The 22124-nt window shown below is 43.3% G+C and overlaps 1 protein-coding gene across 1 annotated transcript in view; it reads right to left on the bottom strand.

Annotated features, from left to right (window-relative positions):
* PYGL (glycogen phosphorylase L) overlaps positions 1–22124 on the bottom strand; it is a 141523-nt gene that overhangs the window by 23820 nt on the left and 95579 nt on the right. The window contains exons 13-16 of the mRNA XM_069208675.1: positions 16397–16511; positions 7099–7200; positions 6833–6980; positions 5956–6014 (exon numbers count right to left, since the gene is read on the bottom strand). Coding sequence (XP_069064776.1) covers positions 5956–6014; positions 6833–6980; positions 7099–7200; positions 16397–16511 — 424 coding nt within the window. The remainder of the gene's footprint in view (positions 1–5955; positions 6015–6832; positions 6981–7098; positions 7201–16396; positions 16512–22124) is intronic.

The following is a 22124-nucleotide window of genomic DNA, read 5'->3' as shown; positions in this document are numbered from 1 at the left end:
ATCGAGCAGTGGGAAATGGAGCTACCAAAAGCCTGAACCCCTAAACATTCATCTGGCAGCTGCAGTCACTGTGGTCGGTAGGTGAAAATAATTGTCCCTCGGGGGATACACGGAGGCTACACGCAAAAGCTTGAAGGGACCATACTTTTCTTTAGCCTGGTGTCAGCCCAGTCATTGACCAGTTCTGCAGGGGACGCCGCGAACGCTCATCGGGCTCAGCTAGGTATGGCAAATGCGCTATACAAAACTGCCAGAAGTTTCATGCACCTCAAGTGGGATATCCATCGTACCATGATCATGTCATGGCCATATGGAGTTGTCCAGAAAGACTAATTACATTTAAAGGTAAAATTTTACACTGCTTTGTTCCGTTCGGCACTATTTTGGTCACCACAGTCTTATCTGGTTATTTTCCAGCTCACTGACTTGCAGTAACTGCATGCCCTAACACCCATAGCCAAGTGCCAGTCCGGGATCCCAGTGTCAGCTTGTGAACTGATCTAGCGAGCATAAGTACTAAGCTTTACATGTAACCTGCAACTGATTTCTTTCAAAGCAGATTGAAGTGTTTAATTCCAATCATTAATTTCTGTGTTGATTATACCAAGGGCATTTGAGGCGGTTCTGTAAGGGTACTGTTGGCATTAAGCCACCTATAAGTAGGTTGAGCCCGCTTACTACAGAATAGGCCAGGCTATGTCCAGGTGCGGCTTGCGATCAGGGGTACTCCCCTCTCCTTTTTTTTGATCCTCATGCCCATGGTCTAAAAGGCTTCCCAGCAGGGAGCGCGCAATTTAAACACGAAATACAAAACAGGTGGGAGATTCAGCAATCCAAGAAGGATTCGGCAGAAGCTGCAACGTGTGGTGATCCAGGAAAAAGGAGATCTGGAAAATTGCTAGAGCCAGTACCAAACAAAGAGCAGAAGAGACCAACTTTGATGCACTTACCAATAGCTGGCAAGCAAGTAAAATCCAGCAATAGCAGCCTGGTGGAGATTTCTTTAACAAGGATAGCTCCTTTGCGCTCCGGAAAGTCAATCCTTTCCTTCCTGAAAGATCAAATGGCAGTAACATATGCAAAACTGGATGATGCCTCAGGCCTTCCATGCCCCATCATGCATTTAAAATGAACAGTACAGCGGCCCGCAAGGAGCACAATGCGGCCCAATAAGTTCTGACAACTAGAAATCCTTCTGTAGCAAAACCGGAGTTTACGTCACATCATCCTCTTCCTGGTACTTTGGCGTAAATTGCCAATGACAAGCCTACAAAAATTTCTCTGGAAGTTGCCGCACTAGCTCATAGGTCATCTTCACCATCGAGCAAAGACACTGCCGGCTCACTTCCAGTTCTTGGTCCCGCTTCTGACTCCACAATTATTCACCATACTCCAGCACCTACTACAAGGCATTAACCTCACGGACGCATCATGGTCTTGCTCACTTTCGTTCTCAAGCAATGCTGACCTGATTTAAGCTTTGGAAGTTAAAACAATTATTATTGAAGGCTCTCAATCATCCAAGTCCCCCCCCCCCCCCCCCACAGAACAGTGAGGTTTGGGCTAGGTGGTACGACTCAATCACCAGCATCAGAGTCGCAGGGCAGATGTGACGCAGTACAAACCCCCGGAGAAGGAGGATAAAAATTACATCTCAGCAAACTTTATGCAAGGGGCAGTGGAGAACGCTCCCTTGAGAAGCTCTTTGTGTCCTCCGCATAACAGCAGTCAGTAAGGGTGGGTTCTGAAGATGTGCACCAAAATAACCTTATACAAACCTCCTCCCCTTTGCGGTGTACTGAAAAAATCAACACAGAGCCCCCCCCAATCAAGTATTCACTCAAACATCCAGTACACAGTATTGGTGGGACAGTTTATTAACGTTACAATCATCTATTGAAGTCTTGAACTTCAAGTACGATAAGCTGGAAGCACAGACAGACATCATGAATCTAATGGCCGAACACATTGCAGGCATTAATCAAGAAACTGAGACATTAACTTCATTAATTGTAGGAGCCCGAGCAGTTCAAACGCCGGCTCAGGTGCAAAGATACTGCAGCCCCATCATCGATAAACTATCGGTCCTTCCGAAACTCTTGCAAGCATCCTAAAATTCACACAGCCTTACAGCAAAAACAAATTCACCATTAGGCCACAAGCCGACAGTTCTTGTCATAAGTCGGGTGGAGGAGAGACACGGCATGAGCAGGCATGAGATTTACTTAGCTCTAGGGATCAGATCAAGCCAGTCTACCAGCAGTGAGCGAAGAAAACTTTATCCACTACATCGCACTTAACAAGCAATACACTATTCCCTCCGAAATTAAGCTGCCCCCTGTTCGCCACTCAAAATTAAAGTAACCGTCTCAAAAAGGACCAAGAGAGGTAGGCAAGGTGTCTGAAGGAGTATCCAGGCAATCTTCACCTTTGGGAACCATTGAGGAGTTCCAAAAAAGAATATAAAAGGCAAATATGGAAGGAAAAAGCTGAAGAACGACTTTTCTGGTCAAAGATAATATATGCTGCCAAGGAGAAAAAATCTCAGAAAATTCTGGGAAATTATTAATCACCTGAATATCAGAGGAAACCTGATTATTATTTCAAACATTGCAGAGAATGTCTGGGAGAATTACCACAAGGCAACCTTCACAATAAGTCATCAAACCAGTGAAACTCAGTATTCCAGCAACATCGCGACCAGTAACTCTGGGGAAAACAAATCCCAAAGAACGGATACCAATGAAGAGGCCGGTGATGCTAGTTTGGCTCCTGTTACCATACACAAAGTTCTCAATAAGGCCCGCCGAGAAGGGGGTAATCCAAATGGATTACCACAACCCATTCTTAAGGAAGAAGCAGTCTTTTGGTCCAAGGTGCTACTTTCTCTATACCATATAATTTTATTATACTCTGACACCTGGGGGCAAATACAAATTGAAGATGGCACAAGGCTATCAAGCAAAAGCTCCACACTTTTAGGCTTGAAACAAGACTATGTGCTGGCCCCCCATTTATTTAATCTATTTATGGCGGACCTCTCCCCAGCCTTGGACATGGCAAATCTGCATCCTACCTGCTTGGGAGTGCTTCCAGTAACCCAGCTATTATATGCAGACAATCTGGTCTTGTTCAGTCATACGAAGGTGGGCCTCCAAAGATCTTTAAATATATTGGCTAATTAGGTCAACTCCAACCAACAAGAAATTAATGTGATAAAATCAAAAATAATGCTGATCAGCCCTCGGTAGATGCCCCTATTAAGATGGCCTTAAACAATGTTTTGCTGGAACCAGTGTAACCTTATATATCTGGGAATATACCTAGACGCTCGAGGTACTTTACTTCAGCAGAAATAATACGTTGAGAAAAAAGCCACAGCTCTAATTTATGCTTTGTCCTTTTTGGCAAAACGGTTAGATAGTACCTTGTTTCATCCACTGCCAAAGGTAATTTCCTCCACGATGCTCCCCTCAATCACCTATGCCAGAGGGGCAATGTGCGGCTTGGAAGCAACACATAGACAAAATCCAGCTTAATGTCTATAGGCGAGTGTTCAAATTACCACAATCTGCCTCTTCAGCGCAGCTCTGCCTAGAATTTAGGCTAATTAGACAAGATCTGGCAGCAAAAAGTTGAGGCGGTTAAGACCTAGTACAAAATCAGTCTCAGTTGATAAATTAAATAGTGCACCTCTGGTTGCTTTGCAAACTGACCGACAATCATACAGGGAGTGCAGAATTATTAGGCAAATGAGTATTTTGACCACATCATCCTCTTTATGCATGTTGTCTTACTCCAAGCTGTATAGGCTCGAAAGCCTACTACCAATTAAGCATATTAGGTGATGTGCATCTCTGTAATGAGAAGGGGTGTGGTCTAATGACATCAACACCCTATATCAGGTGTGCATAATTATTAGGCAACTTCCTTTCCTTTGGCAAAATGGGTCAAAAGAAGGACTTGACAGGCTCAGAAAAGTCAAAAATAGTGAGATATCTTGCAGAGGGATGCAGCACTCTTAAAATTGCCAAGCTTCTGAAGCGTGATCATCGAACAATCAAGCGTTTCATTCAAAATAGTCAACAGGGTCGCAAGAAGCGTGTGGAAAAACCAAGGCGCAAAATAACTGCCCATGAACTGAGAAAAGTCAAGCGTGCAGCTGCCACGATGCCACTTGCCACCAGTTTGGCCATATTTCAGAGCTGCAACATCACTGGAGTGCCCAAAAGCACAAGGTGTGCAATACTCAGAGACATGGCCAAGGTAAGAAAGGCTGAAAGACGACCACCACTGAACAAGACACACAAGCTGAAACGTCAAGACTGGGCCAAGAAATATCTCAAGACTGATTTTTCTAAGGTTTTATGGACTGATGAAATGAGAGTGAGTCTTGATGGGCCAGATGGATGGGCCCGTGGCTGGATTGGTAAAGGGCAGAGAGCTCCAGTCCGACTCAGACGCCAGCAAGGTGGAGGTGGAGTACTGGTTTGGGCTGGTATCATCAAAGATGAGCTTGTGGGGCCTTTTCGGGTTGAGGATGGAGTCAAGCTCAACTCCCAGTCCTACTGCCAGTTCCTGGAAGACACCTTCTTCAAGCAGTGGTACAGGAAGAAGTCTGCATCCTTCAAGAAAAACATGATTTTCATGCAGGACAATGCTCCATCACACGCGTCCAAGTACTCCACAGCGTGGCTGGCAAGAAAGGGTATAAAAGAAGGAAATCTAATGACATGGCCTCCTTGTTCACCTGATCTGAACCCCATTGAGAACCTGTGGTCCATCATCAAATGTGAGATTTACAAGGAGGGAAAACAGTACACCTCTCTGAACAGTGTCTGGGAGGCTGTGGTTGCTGCTGCACGCAATGTTGATGGTGAACAGATCAAAACACTGACAGAATCCATGGATGGCAGGCTTTTGAGTGTCCTTGCAAAGAAAGGTGGCTATATTGGTCACTGATTTGTTTTTGTTTTGTTTTTGAATGTCAGAAATGTATATTTGTGAATGTTGAGATGTTATATTGGTTTCACTGGTAATGAAAAATAATTGAAATGGGTATATTTTTTTTTTTGTTAAGTTGCCTAATAATTATGCACAGTGATAGTCACCTGCACACACAGATATCCCCCTAACATAGCTAAAACTAAAAACAAACTAAAAACTACTTCCAAAAATAATCAGTTTTGATATTAATGAGTTTTTTGGGTTCATTGAGAACATGGTTGTTGTTCAATAATAAAATTAATCCTCAAAAATACAACTTGCCTAATAATTCTGCACTCCCTGTACTATAATAAATATTTTCTGTCCTCCATCGGTCAATTGCATCTGCAGGAGCTGTGGGAAGCGCACCCCCATATGATTCACTCAAAAGGGGTGCCAACAAGGCCACCATCTTTTGTCTTTTCCTGAAGATAAAACTAAGTTAAGTGCCCGCTCCCATGCATGGATGATCTTTCAGCATTATGTCAAACTAGCCCCGGCTGCGTATCTCTCTATACCATACTCACCTTGAATGAAACTCCAGTTATTGACAATGTGTCTGGGAAATTTACCAACTATGGCCAACATTCCAATATGTTGGAACTTAAGCTCCGTGCTATGCAGACAGTGTAAACATCACAAGGAAGATCTTATCTATATAATTTGTGTCTGCCCACGTCTGTATGACCTCTGGTGAAGGCTCTTGAACTGTACTTTTAATGACAGAGGTGTTCGGACTTGTAGGGCAGCTGTAGTAGCATGTTTCAATCCACATGATCTGCAGTTAAATTGCAAAATTGTTAGATTTTTGGATGTTGACTTAGTGATTTATAAGGCGTATCCTTTTGACTGTGAAGGTTGTATAATTGTTGGTTTCAGTAACAAACAGTAAACTGAACATTCTCTTTGGAACCCCTTGTGTGCTCTGATTACTATTATTCTTGACATCACTGAGAAAAAGAAACTTACTTTGCCTCCAATGATCACAGTCCTTGGTACAAATGGTTTTAAAGGATCTTTCTTGATACCTGAAACAACAGAGATAACCATTTGTAAGAGCAGATCTTTGTTGCCCCAAAACATTTGATCCATTCAAGTTACCAGACAAAACTGTATGGGCCACATGACCTTTCCCTGCTCATTATGCAGGGTTTGTTCAATCCGTGGGAGTCTTCTGAGCAATCTGTTATAGAGCACCTTACAGCTGAAACATTTGGAGACTGAATTGTATGCATTAACCTTCGAGTAGAAAAAGAGGTATTCATCACCATACCAGGCTCTTTATTATCGAAAAGGGTTCTCGTTGGGATACAAATGCACAGCTGCGCTAATGCTGCAGTGTAGCAAGATTTTCCTTATTGCTCTTTTTAACACCTCCAGAGAAACAAGATTTTCTGCAATGTATTGGAAATATCTTGCGTGTAACAGGACAGCCCCAAAAATATGCTGTAAAACTACATTTAGGTGCCAGGAAAAAAATAAATACAAAAATAATGATTCTACTGTACCAGTTCCGATTCAGTCCTCAATGGAAATCCATTTTATTAGTCCTTACCAAAGGAAGCCATAATGATCCCGAAAACAAATTTGAAATACATGCTAGGCAGGTAAGTATTGGGATGTGTCATGCAAGATCGGCTTCTTATTATGCAAATATGTTTTGAAGTGATTGTTAACAGAAGTACACTATCCTCTTCGAATCATTATACAAAGCCTTCTCCCCCACTTTCCTCCACCCTTTGCATCATAAGGAAGTAGCCACCACAGTTTCAACAGGATGTGATATTGTCCCCTTCCCCAATGCTATGGTGACATACGCCAAAAGAGTTGGCTGAAAGCCACTTACGGTTGTACATGGTAACAACATGAAGGCAGTTTAAGAGTTGACGCTTGTACTCATGGATTCTTTTCACATGCACATCAAACATGGAGGCCGGATTGATCTTTACTTTGTATTCCTTTTCCAGGTATTGTGCAAACTTTACCTTGTTCTCCTAGTGGGAGCAAAGTAGTACAATGTTAATGGATGAACCGTAGGGGAACTAGCCACCCCTCCACACACACACACTCTCTCTCTCTCTCCAACCACCATGACTAGCTTCATACTCTTACCTCCTTCACCTTCGACACTTCCCTGATGAACACATCATCGTTGACAAACTTCTTTAGATTAACCAGCTTACTCAGATCTTTCACATAGTCTTCTCCAATTTTCTTTAAAGATAAAAAAGCAATTCAGAGTGTGTGAGTACTACCCAACAAATGTCATGAAGTATTGCTCAAAAAAAAAAAAAAAAAAAAGGCACTGTAATCAGAAATAGCAACTGTCTTCATCTTTCCCGCCACAACTAATAACAACCTGCGGGGGTTTCATCAGGAGGAGTTGTATACACTACGCTAAAAGTATCTATTTCAGATTATGACATGTGCAACTACAGAACTGTGTACATCGAGCTATGTCACAAGACCAAGATATGGGTTTAGGTTCGGATGGCTGCAAGAACTACTAAACAAAGTATTACCCAAGCATTGCAACTGCCCTATTTCCATGTGTGATGTGACCTTTAGAACAGACCTGGAATATCCCCTCTCAGCAAACCTTCCGTCTCCTCTCAAGGTCGTATCTTTTAAATGTAAAACCAGTGTCTCCATCACCAATTTTGAGCAGAAGGTAGAGTCGGTTGGACAGGAGGGGGAGAGATAATGAAAATGTCACTTACCCAGTGTACATCTGTTCGTGGCATCAGTCGCAGTAGATTCGCATGTTCTGCAATAGCTCGCCATCTGGTGTTGGGCCGGAGTGTTACAAGTTGTTTTTCTTCGAAGAAGTCTTTCGAGTCACGGGACCGAGTGACTCCTCCTTTTGTCTCCATTGCGCATGGGCGTCGACTCCATCCTCGATTGTTTTTCCCCGCAGAGGGTGAGGTAGGAGTTGAATTGTAGTAATAGTGCCCATGCAATGGAGTGACTAAGTATGCACCTATTTAAGGTTGAGATGATACATATAGAAATAATTGAAGGTAACTTCCAAACTGCTACAGGCTCCCGGGGAGGCGGGTGGGCACATGCGAATCTACTGCGACTGATGCCACGAACAGATGTACACTGGGTAAGTGACATTTTCAGTTCGATGGCATCTGTCGCTGTAGATACGCATGTTCTGCATAGACTAGTAAGCAGTTATTTCCCCAAAAGCGGTGGATCAGCCTGTAGGAGTGGAAGTAGTCTGAAATAATGTCCTTAATACGGCTTGACCTACTGTGGCTTGTTGTGCGGATAACACGTCTACACAGTAGTGCTTGGTGAATGTGTGAGGCGTAGACCATGTGGCTGCCTTACATATTTCTTGCATTGGGATGTTTCCTAGAAAGGCCATGGTAGCACCTTTCTTTCTGGTTGAGTGTGCCCTTGGTGTAATGGGCAGCTGTCGTTTAGCTTTAAGGTAGCAGATTTGGATGCATTTAACTATCCATCTGGCTATACCTTGTTTTGAAATTGGGTTTCCTGCGTGAGGTTTTTGAAATGCAATAAAGAGTTGTTTAGTCTTTCTGATGTTTTTTGTTCTGTCAATGTAATACATTAATGCTCTTTTGACATCTAATGTATGTAGTGCCCTTTCAGCTACGGTATCTGGCTGTGGAAAGAACACTGGAAGTTCCACTGTTTGATTTAGATGGAACGGTGAAATAACCTTTGGCAAAAATTTAGGATTGGTCCTCAGGACGACTTTATTTTTGTGTAGTTGTATAAAAGGTTCTTGTATAGTAAACGCCTGAATCTCGCTTACTCTTCTCAGGGAAGTAATGGCGATGAGAAATGCCACCTTCCAGGTTAGGAACTGTATGTTGCAGGAGTGCATGGGTTCAAAAGGTGGACCCATAAGTCTAGTTAGGACAACATTTAGGTTCCATGAAGGAACAGGTGGTGTTCTTGGTGGTATAATTCTCCTAAGGCCCTCCATGAATGCTTTAATGACTGGTATTTTATATAGGGAAGTTGAATAGGTAGTCTGCAGGTATGCAGATATTGCTGCAAGGTGAATCTTAATGGAAGAGAAAGCTAGGTTAGATTTTTGTAAGTGAAGCAAGTAACCCACTACATGTTCTGGAGTTGTGTGTAATGGTTGTATTTGATTACTATGGCAGTAGCAAACAAACCTCTTCCATTTACTTGCATAGCAGTGCCTGGTGGATGGCCTTCTTGCTTGTTTTATGACTTCCATACATTCTTGGGTAAGTTGTAAGTGCCCGAATTCTAGGATTTCAGGAGCCAGATTGCTAGATTCAGCGATGCTGGATCTGGGTGTCTGATCTTTTGGTTGTGCTGTGTCAACAGATCTGGCCTGTTGGGCAATTTGATGCAGGGTACCACTGATAGGTCTAGCAGCGTTGTGTACCAGGGTTGCCTTGCCCAAGTTGGTGCTATCAATATGAGTTTGAGTTTGCTTTGACTGAGTTTGTTTACCAGGTAAGGAAGGAGAGGGAGAGGAGGAAAAGCGTAAGCAAATATCCCTGACCAGTTCATCCATAGGGCATTGCCTTGGGATTGTTTGTGTGGGTACCTGGATGCGAAGTTTTGGCATTTTGCGTTCTCCCTTGTCGCAAACAAGTCTATCTGAGGTGTTCCCCAGAGTTTGAAATAAGTGTTCAGAATTTGGGGGTGAATTTCCCATTCGTGGACCTGTTGGTGATCTCGAGAGAGATTGTCTGCGAGTTGATTTTGTATCCCTGGTATAAACTGTGCAATTAGGCGAATTTGGTTGTGAATTGCCCAATGCCAAATTTTTTGTGCTAGCAGGCTTAACTGCGTGGAGTGCGTCCCTCCCTGCTTGTTTAGATAATACATTGTTGTCATGTTGTCTGTTTTGACGAGAATGTATTTGTGAACGATTATTGGTTGGAAAGCTTTTAGTGCTTGAAAAACTGCTAGAAGTTCTAGGTGATTGATATGCAGTTTTGTTTGATGTACGTTCCATTGTCCTTGTATGCTGTGTTGATCGAGGTGTGCTCCCCACCCTGTCATGGAAGCATCTGTTATTACGTATTGTGGCACTGGGTCTTGGAAAGGCCGCCCCTTGTTTAAATTTATGTTGTTCCACCACAGAAGCGAGAGGTAAGTTTGGCGGTCTATTAACACCAGATCTAGAAGGTGACCCTGTGCTTGAGACCACTGTGATGCTAGGCATTGTTGTAAGGGCCTCATGTGCAGTCTTGCGTTTGGGACAATGGCTATGCATGATGACATCATGCCTAGGAGTTGTAATACCATCTTTGCCTGTATCTTTTGTGTTGGATACATGCGTTGTATGATGGTGTTGAAATTTTGAATTCTTTGTGGACTTGGAGTGGCTACTCCCTTTGATGTGTCTATTATGGCTCCCAGGTATTGTTGTACCTTGCGTGGCAGAATTTTGGATTTTGTGAAATTGACGGTGAACCCGAGTTTGAAGAGGGTTTGTATGATCTGATTTGTGTGATTTGAGCACTGTATGAACGAATGGGCCTTGATTAGCCAGTCGTCCAAATATGGGAACACATGTATTTGCTGCCTTCTTATGTGTGCAGCGACTACCGCTAGACATTTGGTAAAGACTCTTGGTGCGGTTGTTAATCCGAAAGGCAGTACCTTGAATTGGTAATGTATTCCTTTGAATACAAACCTTAGGTATTTCCTGTGAGATGGGTGTATTGGTATATGGAAATAAGCATCCTTGAGGTCTAAAGTTGCCATGTAGTCGTGTAGTTTTAGCAATGGCAATACTTCTTGTAGTGTGACCATGTGGAAGTGGTCTGATTTGATGAATGTGTTCACTACTCTGAGGTCTAGGATTGGTCTCAGCGTTTTGTCCTTCTTTGGTATCAGAAAGTACAGTGAGTAAACTCCTGTGTTTATCTGTGTGTTTGGCACTAATTCGATTGCATTCTTTTGCAATAGTGCCTGCACTTCTATCTCCAGGAGATTGGAATGGTGTGTTGTTAAATTTTGTGCTTTTGGTGGTATGTTTGGAGGGAATTGTAGAAATTCTATGCAATAACCATGTTGGATAATTGCTAGAACCCAAGTGTCTGTAGTGATTTCCTCCCATGCTTTGTAATAATGACCTATTCTTCCCCCCACTGGTGTTGTGTGGAGGGGGTGAGTGACATGTGAGTCATTGTTTAGTAGTAGGGGTTTTGGGGCTTTGAAATCTCCCTCTATTTCTAGGGAATTGCCCTCCTCTATATTGTCCCCGAAAACCTCCTCTATACTGTCCCTGGTAACTGGACGGTGTTGCTTGTGAGGTGCTGGCTTGTGTGCTTTGACCCCGAAACCCCCCTCGAAAGGGCGTTTTACGGAATGTGCTGTAATTCCCTCTGCTCTGCGGGGAGTAGAGTGCGCCCATGGCTTTGGCAGTGTCCGTATCTTTTTTGAGTTTCTCAATCGCTGTGTCCACTTCTGGACCGAACAGTTCTTTTTCATTAAAAGGCATATTGAGAACTGCTTGTTGAATCTCTGGTTTAAATCCAGACGTTCGGAGCCATGCATGCCGTCTGATAGTTACAGATGTATTAATTGTCCGTGCAGCTGTATCTGCAGCGTCCATGGAGGAACGTATCTGGTTGTTGGAGATGGTCTGTCCCTCCTCAACCACTTGTTTCGCCCTATTTTGGAAGTCCTTGGGCAGATGTTCAATGAGATGTTGCATCTCGTCCCAGTGGGCTCTGTCATAGCGCGCAAGTAGTGCCTGGGAGTTCGCGATGCGCCACTGGTTTGCAGCTTGTGCTGCGACTCTTTTACCAGCTGCATCGAACTTGCGGCTTTCTTTATCTGGGGGTGGTGCATCTCCAGATGTGTGAGAGTTGGCCCTTTTCCTAGCTGCTCCTACAACAACAGAGTCTGGTGGCAGCTGTGTAGTGATGAAAACCGGGTCCGTAGGAGGCAGCTTAAACTTCTTTTCCACCCTTGGCGTGATTGCCCTACTTTTGACCGGCTCCTTAAATATGTCTTTTGCGTGCCAGAGCATACCAGGGAGCATAGGCAGGCTTTGGTAGGAGCTGTGGGTGGAGGAGAGTGTGTTGAACAAGAAATCATCCTCGACCTGTTCTGAGTGGAGGCTTACGTTATGAAATTGTGCTGCTCTGGCCACCACCTGAGAGTACGCGGTGCTGTCTTCTGGTGGAGATGGCTTTGTAGGGTAGGCCTCCGGGCTGTTATCTGACACTGGGGCATCGTATAGGTCCCATGCGTCCTGATCTTGGTCACCCTGGCTCATGGTGGTGTGAGCTGGGGAGTGAGATGGAGTTTGTGCTGGTGAAACGGTAATCACGGGCGGAGGAGAGGGTGGTGGTGTAATTCTTTTAACCACTTTTGGTTGTGGTGCTTGTTCCGTCTGGAACTCCAACCTTCTCTTTCTCCTAATGGGGGGAAGGGTGCTTATTTTTCCTGTCCCCTGCTGAATGAAGATACGCTTTTGCGTATGGTCCACATCAGTTGCTTGTAGCTCTTCCTCAAACCTATGCTTTTGCATTTGGGAGGTTAGCGAGTGCTCTTCTGTATAAGAGCCTGAAGCTGGGTCGCTTGCAGTTTGTTTCGGCGTTGAAACTTTGTCTGCGTGTTTTTTCGGCTCCGAGGTGACTTTTTTCCTTTTCGGGGCCGAAACCTCTCGGCGTCGATCTGTTTCGGTGCCGCTGTCTCGGCGTCGAGCCGTGTCCACACCGGCATCTCGGTGTCGAGGCTTGTCTCCAGCACTTTCTCGGTCCCGAGAAGGCTGCGTGCCGGTGTCTCGACCGGAGTCGGACGATCTCGGCACTGTTTTGGCCTTTTTCGGTGCCGACGGTCGGTCACCGAATTTATGGGTGGAGCCATGGCCTGGTGGCAGTGGCGTCCCCTGGGCCTTGTAAATGTTTCTTTGTGTGGTTTTCGACGTCTTACTCACGGTTTGTGTGTCGTCGAATCCTTCGGAGTCTGAGTCTTGGATCGAGAAGGTACCTTCTTCTTCCTGTTCCTCGAACTCCCGTTGGGCTGTCGGTGCGGACGCCATTTGAAGTCTTCTGGCTCGACGGTCTCGGAGTGTTTTTCGGGACCGGAACGCACGACAGGCCTCGCAGGTGTCTTCGCTGTGCTCAGGTGACAGGCACAGGTTGCAGACCAAGTGTTGGTCTGTGTAGGGGTATTTATTGTGGCATTTGGGGCAGAAACGAAACGGGGTCCGTTCCATCGGCGTTCTTCAGCACGCGGTCGGGCCGACCAGGCCCCGACGGAGGATCGAAAAACTACCCCGAAGGGCACCGGAGCTCTTCGATCTTCGATGCGGTGTGGAATCTAAGTACGCCGATCCCGAACGCAACAATACCGACGAAAATCTTCCGAAATTAGCTAATTTTCCGTTCCGAAACTCGGAGCGACAGGAACACGTCCGAACCCGATGGCGGAAAAAAAACAATCGAGGATGGAGTCGACGCCCATGCGCAATGGAGACAAAAGGAGGAGTCACTCGGTCCCGTGACTCGAAAGACTTCTTCGAAGAAAAACAACTTGTAACACTCCGGCCCAACACCAGATGGCGAGCTATTGCAGAACATGCGTATCTACAGCGACAGATGCCATCGAACATCTTGTTACATTAGAAGATGAGAAGTTAACTGAACTAGGGCTTTTCAACTGAGATGCACTTCAAATTAAGCAATTACCAAAATATCACAGTGATTAGATATGGTTTTCCTTTTTCTAGGAGGTCATAAGTTGTCGCATGCTTAAGATAAATATAAATCAACACTTGTGAAGCATTACAAAGAGGAACACTGAACAATGTGTAATGTATTTACACAACCAATTTCTCAGGCCAATTATAACCCGTCAGGTTTTCGTCTTTCCCAAAAAGTATTCTAATGCTTTCAGTGATGTTTGGTTTCCTCCAATATGCACACATCTTTGCTCAAGCATGTATTTGGAAGGAGATGTGAGGCCTACTAGTTAGTATACTAAGCCCGATGAGTCCTATTCTTGGTTCCTCTGCTCACAAATCTTGTTTTCAAATACCAGAAGATTTCCAAACACAGTTAAATCAGAGGGTGTAGCAGCAACCAGAAACCACTAATGGTTCAGACATTTCTCAACTTCGCTTTCTTTTCAGAGTTGAGTACTTGCTGCAGAAACATGTCCAGGGCATTTCACTTACAGAATTATTTCCTTGCATATTACTTCAATAGCAGCAGGTTTTCGAAAACTGTGGATGTGGCCTCAACATGAGCACAGCCCATTGTAGTGAAACCTTCCAGAATAACGAACCCAAAGCCTGCGATCTCCAGCGGGCAGTCAATGGACAACAGATGATGGTACCAAACAGAATACAGTAAGGTAAAAAAAAAAAGGGGTGGGGGGGGGTGGGGGTGATAGTGGACCTAACTAAGAAGGCAGTTAAGATTGAGATCTTGTTCTATAATATGATAAGTAATTCTCTCACCCCTGACTGATGTACCCATGTCGAGAGGGTTAAGTGAAATGGTTGGATCACCAGGTATTCTGTTCTGTCTATTTGTTTCTAGATTGAAGAGAATAGGGATGTGTTTTTGAAATAGGCACACAGAATGCAAGCGGAAGCCTTGTGGATATGACACACAGGGACGTTGCAATACTCAGTCCCATTATGCACTGCTTCAGAATACAGATAGAGGAAGGAATGACCAGTTCACTTCCCTCAAATAGAAGGTCAAGTAGATTATGGGTTTTGCATAAGGTGAGCAGTTTAAAGCCACAACTATGCTCCTGCTGCTGTCCACACAAGGTCAGAAGAGATTCCAGCATCTACACTGTCATGAAATGAATCTTTTTTTAGGTGCTTCTCTAACAATAATCTAGATTTTAAGACTCCGGCTAAACAAGCATTTGCAATGCAATGGGTCTCACGTTTGCTCGCGTTGGAGCTATTAGCATTGTAAATTCCTAACTCGACTTTTCTTGCCACACACATTGAAAATTAAAAGTAAAACAGTTAACATAAGCGAGCCCATCCAAAGTGCCATGGCCGTCATGAGCGCAAAGGAGAGAGAAATAGTTTGCATGCAGTGAAAAGTATGGGCAAACGTGCAATTATCTATGTAGCAGGGTCGGTCTCCAAGGCAGCAACAAAACGACCCTAAGAAGGGACAAACGTAAAACATTTACCAATGATAAAGAATTTTTGAAAGGCAAGCCCATTAACAAGTGATCATGATGGGCGTGTGGTTGAAAGCCCCCAGATGGATTACAACAGGTCAAAGTGCTTGCGCTCGACCTAAAAAGGGGGTTATTGTTCAAGACTGTTCAAACAACTACATTTTGTATTTCTCCCATCTCCACCCCTGTGATGAGTCAGGGCACCACAGAGAGTCTGCTGCCTTTTTGAAAATAGGTTACAACCTCTGCACATGGACTGCAGACCAAGAGAGTCTCCTTATTGTAAGTAGCAAGGAAGGTGCATTAACCACCATAGCTCACCTCTGATGGGCAGCCTTTGACTAAATGTTTTATAAAAAATACAGATGATTTAAATAAAAAATAAAAACAAATAAAAAAGGGGGGGGGAAATCTACGGCAGATCACTATGCTCACCAGCCAAACACTGAAAACGCCTGCTTTAGAGAAGTTTGGTAATAAAAAAACAAAAAACACAGCACATGAAAAGCAGCACCCTAACTAACTGCAATATTCATGTAACTACTCTCTGCCAGAGGTCTTAATCTTCTGGTAAGAAATTACACTTTTGGAATGCGGTTACTGTTGCATTTCACATGCTCCTCTGAAGCATGCTACAAGTTAACAGTTACTGAACAGTCATCCTCACCCAGATGTGGTTTTTCTGCTGGTGATATTATTTAGCATACATCACTTAAAATATGTCAGGAGTGAGACCATTTACACTGCATGGGTTTCATCAAGAGTGTCTATATGTAGCCATGCCATTATCCAACAACCTGGCTGAATTTCAAACTCCTATTGAAACACTACTTGACTTCTCTGCATGGTCTCATTTAAGACTATTAGTACCGGAATTCATCACTTAAGTAATATCACTAGATTCGATTACTCTTATACTTGTTTGAACATGTGTAAATTTATAGCAAAAAGCTTATCACTCTTGACATGAACTAATCTCCTCTCCAACACAGTATTTGTTAATACTATATTTATATTGAAGTCTGAGGGTTTTGTCTTCCTGTCCAATATTGTATGTCCAGCCATATTGTTTTCAACAGGGACCTTTACTGGGCCTTTAAAAATATGGTAAGGTATATGCAGCTATGTGATTAATCCAGGATATACATATCCCTTAAGCACCAATACCTTTGAAAGTAGTTTAATATCGTTTAGGCCACATCTGAATAAATAAAAAAACGTGCTAGGCAGTTAAAAGCCCTTATTTTGACATTAAGGGGAATTACTAAAAGATTACCTCTGCTATCAACTCAGCCAGTCCGGGGTTGCACAGCAAGAGCCAGCGTCTGGGAGTGATACCATTAGTTTTGTTCTGGAACTTTTTGGGCTCGAGATCGCTGAAATCTTTGAACCTAAAGATACAACAATCAATAAAAGTAATTCCACAATAGGATATACCATTCCCAGCATACAATCAAAGAAACTTTATATAAATACAATATTTAAAAAAAAACATGCATGTCTGTCAATGCACCGTGGGGAGAGAGGGGAATATCCTGAGTGTTCCCAGCAATCACCATGTTGTCAGTAGTATGAGATATAATCAGCAGGGCGTACTGTGTATAAGGGGTGTTAGGATGGTAAATGATTGAGGGATTGTTGGATGTATCAGTGATAGGAAAAACTAAGTATTGAAGAAAAAAAAAGAAAAAAACGACATTTAAATCCCTCCATGTCTGAGGGTATCTATGTGCTCTACAAAAAAAACCTTGAGAAATCAGAAAATCTGCAAGTGAAAAATCTGCCATTTTCAGCATTAGTGTAGAGTGACAGTGGCCTCCCTCAACAAAGTACCACCAACCACCATGCAGCTACCATTTACCATACGAAGGAAGGAAGTGTCAATCAGATGGTGCTACACCAGTCTCATCCAACACCCTAGCCTTCCAAACCTCTGTGACAGAAAAATATAGTGGTTGTAATAACTACCTGATTTTTTTACATCAGCTAGCAAAGTGGAAGGAAGGAGGTACGGGCGCCATTGAGTATTACCTTCCTCGTGATGCACAAGCACACCAAATAAAAAGGGGACCCCGGGACTCCCTTGCAGATTCCCGGAGTTTGTGCAGTATTAGTGAGCTGATTCCTTTTTTGGTAGGCAGAGATCCTTGCTCACCCTATGAAAGGTAATGCTGGGAACTAAGGCTGTACATCAGAAGTTTTGAATCTAGGGAATGTTCAAAAATCCCCCTGAGATCTGGCAACATGCCAGGAATGCCCAAGGGTTTGGGGACTTTCAAAAGGCAATGCTTTCCCCAGGTAGACCCACAGGACCACCAATGTGGTGGTTCCTCACCCATCATGCTGATGTTCATCACTGCATCACCATTTTCCCACCCTAGCTCAGCCACCCATGTAATAGAAGGACATTAATTACTGCAAGTGGCCACCGTGTGGTGGCATGGTTTAGGTCTAGGCGTGTGAGTGTCTGTCCCCCAGATCCTTTACCTCTTAATTGTTACACCTGTGGTACTAACGCATGTACCAATGGAGGTGGAGTGTCTGTTACTATGATGTGGGCAACCTGTAGGTCACAGGTTGCAACATCAGTAAGATGGTTTGGTAGGTTAACGTACCTGTTGCACAACTGAGTATGTCACTACCAGTTTTTTTTTATTTTTTTTTATTGTATGCTAGTTTCTTGATATACTGTAAACTCAAGTCTATGTGCAGTGAAGCCCTAGTGCTGCTGCCAAGGCAACTATGTTGTGTGCTTGGGGTCAAATGAAAGCAGATTATTAAAAAACAAAAAACAAAAAAACGAATATGATGAGATAAGATCAGGAAGTAGGGGACAGCATGAAGTTCACTAGTTACAAAGCATGAAGTTCACTAGTTACAATTCACATCTCTTAAGGCCAGATGTGTGTAGTTATTTGGGGGTCCCAGAGCCTGCCATTTGCTAAAGCACATGGTTTGCAACTGCAAAATGGCTTTTTAAAATCTACTGAAATCATTTTCATTTCATTTTCTGATTGAGTGTTTTGTTTTCTTACATTTCGATCCGTTTCCTTCACGGAAATGGGTTATTAAAACAAATGTACTTTATTTAAATGCAATCACTGACCTGGTGGTTTACACACCCCAGCAGGCCACAACCCATGTGATGCCATCCAAATGCAGTGAGTTGCAATTTGCAACTTACCTCGAGAAAAAGAAGGTCGCTCAAATTGAGACTCAGCTCGAACAGTGATTCTGCGAACCAACCTAATAGTAAATCACAATCAATTGTAAAAGGTTGGTGTGTGATTTGCTGCCACTTCAGTCTTTGTACACCAGGCTCATAAATCCCTTAATTATACCCTTTGTGTAAGAGAGAGAAAGAGAGAGAGAGAGAAAGAGAGTAAGAGAGAAAGAGAGAAGGAAAGAAAGAGAAAGAGGAAAAAAGAGAAAGAAAGAGAGAGCACCCCTAGAAAGGAGAGTTCAGTTAAAATAAACACTTCAAAGTGGTGATGCTCGGTTACTATTTTTCGTTTTGCTTAACGTATATTAAATCAGCATTACATATAGGTACAGTGATTTTTCACGTTAAGATTGACCATGGTTAGTGATTTCCCTAATAAGTTGGTCCTATTTAAAGTAGGACCAAGTTTAAATGACTCATGTTACCATTTAAATGTAATTTGTCCGTTGTGATATCTCTTTCCAGGAGTCAAGCTAGAGTAGTTGAGCTAATTAAATGTTGCAAATGTTTTGGTCTGTGTGAGAAATGTTATCAGTACGTGTTCCATAGAGAGAAAATAGTTAATTTCCACACCTGTGCCTGGGACAAGCTGATCATGATACTTATTTCCAGATATCTCTTGAAGGCCATGCAGCTGAAAACGTCCATTGTGCGATGGCTGGGACAAAGGGTGAAATCTTGTCGAGAAATGCTGGGTCCCGATAAGTAGTTGCTCCCTGAGAACCATGGGTAGTGCCGCAGATTATCCAGAGTTGTTCAGCAATGTATTGCGGAGTTAATTTGATTCCGATGACCATTTACCCACTCTCTAGATACCGGATGCCTTACTCCTGTTTGAAGAGTTAGACACCTGAGCAAATTCATACTCTTACCTGACTAAAAGGCAGACTAAGATTCAGAGGCTTCGTTTGCTAGCATCTTTTGGATCCATATTCCCCCAATCTCAACTTCTTAGCTTAGCACATTATAGAACTGTCCCTTCAGGGGAAACTGAATTTGCTGGTTTATTAATGACAACTTTAAAACGGTTTTAGTATAAAGCGATTTAAAATAACAATTACAGACTATCACAATTTACCTGATGAATTAGGATTTATGACTAATTTTAATTATTTGAATTAGTAACGTTGCTAATCTACTAGTAAACATTCATGGTGGTTGCAAATCTACTGCCCTGCCATATTTGTATAGCCTAATGTGCTTAATGGTCATTGAAGTAATGCTCAGCCTCATCTTGAAACAAGTCTATTTGCTAGAGTGCGGCCTGTTCTTGAGTTTGCACCAACTATCTGCACAGTGTGGAGCCCATGTGCGCTGCAACCAAATTCTGCTAGCAGAAGAGGATTCTCAATGAGGGTTAGAGAGTTAGATTTTGCCCAGCCCCACAAACTCAGTTCAAATCCACCCCAGCCTAAACCGTGTGGTTCTATGTTCCAATTTGGAAAAATGGCATTGTTCAGACGTTCCTGAAGCAGTTGCAGTGTCCTAGAAGTGTGCGAATCATTAGGATTATACATTTTTGATTGTGTGTTGAATGCTGTGGTGCTTAAGGTTTTGACGTGCTAGTGTGTTCCAAGATGTGGTGTTCAGGTGCGATCTGGAGTTGAAGTGGAGATTTGAAACGCTGTTTTATGCCTATTGGTTGTGCTATTGAGAAATTTGCTTGCTGTAAAGAGTTAACATCTGGTTAGCATACTCATCATGGTCTAATATCCTGGCATAGATATGGAGTTGTATTAAGTTATAACTCGGCTGTTAAGGTTTGTGGTGTCAGACCTTGAGGCCCTATTGACCTCACAAAAAAGATAGGAACTTTTACATTTCCATTGTGAGGATGTATTCAAGGAGATTTGGGTCTAGTTAATGCTTTTGTTCAGAGGAGTAGACTGCACTAGTTAGGGTAATTTCTCACAGGTCGAGAAATATTTTGTATGACTGCACCAGGACGGTGTTATTACCTATTTCTCCTACAGTGATCAGTAACTTTTAATTTTCTTTTAGTGGAAGAGACAAGAGTTATTTTTTTTCCCCCCAATTATTTCCTATCAGGAATCTGATTGATGTTGAATGAAAGCTGCTGTGAGGTGGTGCGAAATTCCCTAATAAGTTGCTGTGCTGGCATTGGTCAGTAGGTGTGTGCGTGCGCCACGCTGGGGTTGGTTGTTACGTCGGAGGGTGCCACACTGAGTTGTCAGTACAGTGGTGTCACACAGATTGAGAGCTAGTGTAGCATATTTTATTTTGGTTTGCTAGAACCATCAGCTATTTCAGTTGAGGTCTATTGATTTTGGTTGCACCATACAAAGAGAAGATTTAAATTTTCAAGAAATTAGAAGTTTGTTTAGTAATGATTTGAGAATACATGTTGGTGAGGGCAAGGAGGCCCCTCTAAAGGGCATGCACTTGTATTACATGATAGCTAAGGTTGGTTTACAAACATGTATCTGGGTCGAACAGTGGGACAGGATCACAGCGATTGAAGGGTCCTTGCACTCCACCCCCCCTTACATGGTACCTTTGTTCTTAGAATAACTGAAAATGTGAGGTTAGTTTTGCATGAAATTTAACCCCATACAGGCGGACCCAAAATGAGGCTTTGAATGCATGGGAGTGTGCCGCACATACGAAAGAGAAGCACAACTAGCAGACCCGAACAACCAATAAGGTTCGTAGCTGGATGGGAAGCAAGGTTAGATCTAGAATAACAAGAATGGAGGGAGAATGCAACTGAGGGTATTAAAATGTATCCCGCACTAACAAGAGAGCAGAGCGGAAGGTAGGCTGCTGCTGTCAGTGGATTTCTAACTTTTCCTTAGTAGCAAAGCCAGTACAGAGGCTTACACACTGAGATGTTCCTGATCCGCTACCTTGGTACAACGAATGAATGAGTGCTTTCCTTGAGCTGAGAGAAAGTCTTTGGCACGTCCCAGCTCTAGGAATGGCAGACCATAATAACGATTTTATTTTGTACATCAGTGAGCGAGATCAGTGCTTGCTTTGTGGACTTACACAAACCCATGGGAATACTAAACGTTCTGTGGCGTACTTTTCCACCTTACTTGTTCCACTAGCTGCACGGTTGCCCAAAGACGGTGGCCGCACTTATGGGCTATCCCCTTACAGTTATCTTTCACCATTCGGTATAGGATGATGGTCACCCACAATCAAACACAACATATGACAAACAGTAGGCTGACCCGCTATGAGAAGGTTATCCTTGCTGCGGAGAACATTACTTTGTAGAGCGCTCTTGCCCCCACCCTGCCAAAGAGTTACCTTTTGCCTGTGACTGATGAAAATGACGAGGTCAACCATGACTATCTGGATGTTACAGAATTGTGTAGCAAGCCAAGACCAGTCATTCGCGCTGTCACTCTGGAACAGCCCAATTAAACATTCTTCGTAGCCTGCTTTTGTACAAGAGATGGAAGGAGAGTTCAGAAAGCAGCCTTTGCACCTTAGGAGGTGCAGTGGGAGCCTCCTATTTGTGGACTTTAACTTCCGCACAGGTGGCTGAACTGACTGTTCTTACTAGAACTTGTTGTTTCTCTAACAATTTGAAAGTCACCATCTAAACTAGTACCCAATACCGGTTTAGAGTGGTCCATGATTTTGGACAGCTGTGGTACCAGAAGGGGTTTCGTGACTTCATGTTGCTACCCTCTGAGAAACGGATATTATGGTATGGACTTTAAGGAAGCTTTACGGTTGCCAGCTTGAATTACAGTTGTAAAATTTGCAGCACAGAGGAGTGACTATGATTTTGTGACTTAACAACAGC

This window comes from Pleurodeles waltl, chromosome 9 (genome assembly GCF_031143425.1).
Source record: "Pleurodeles waltl isolate 20211129_DDA chromosome 9, aPleWal1.hap1.20221129, whole genome shotgun sequence".
NCBI classification, from domain to species: domain Eukaryota; kingdom Metazoa; phylum Chordata; class Amphibia; order Caudata; family Salamandridae; genus Pleurodeles; species Pleurodeles waltl.
Note: the sequence above shows the minus strand (reverse complement) of the source record. Positions and strands in the feature narration are given on the sequence as shown.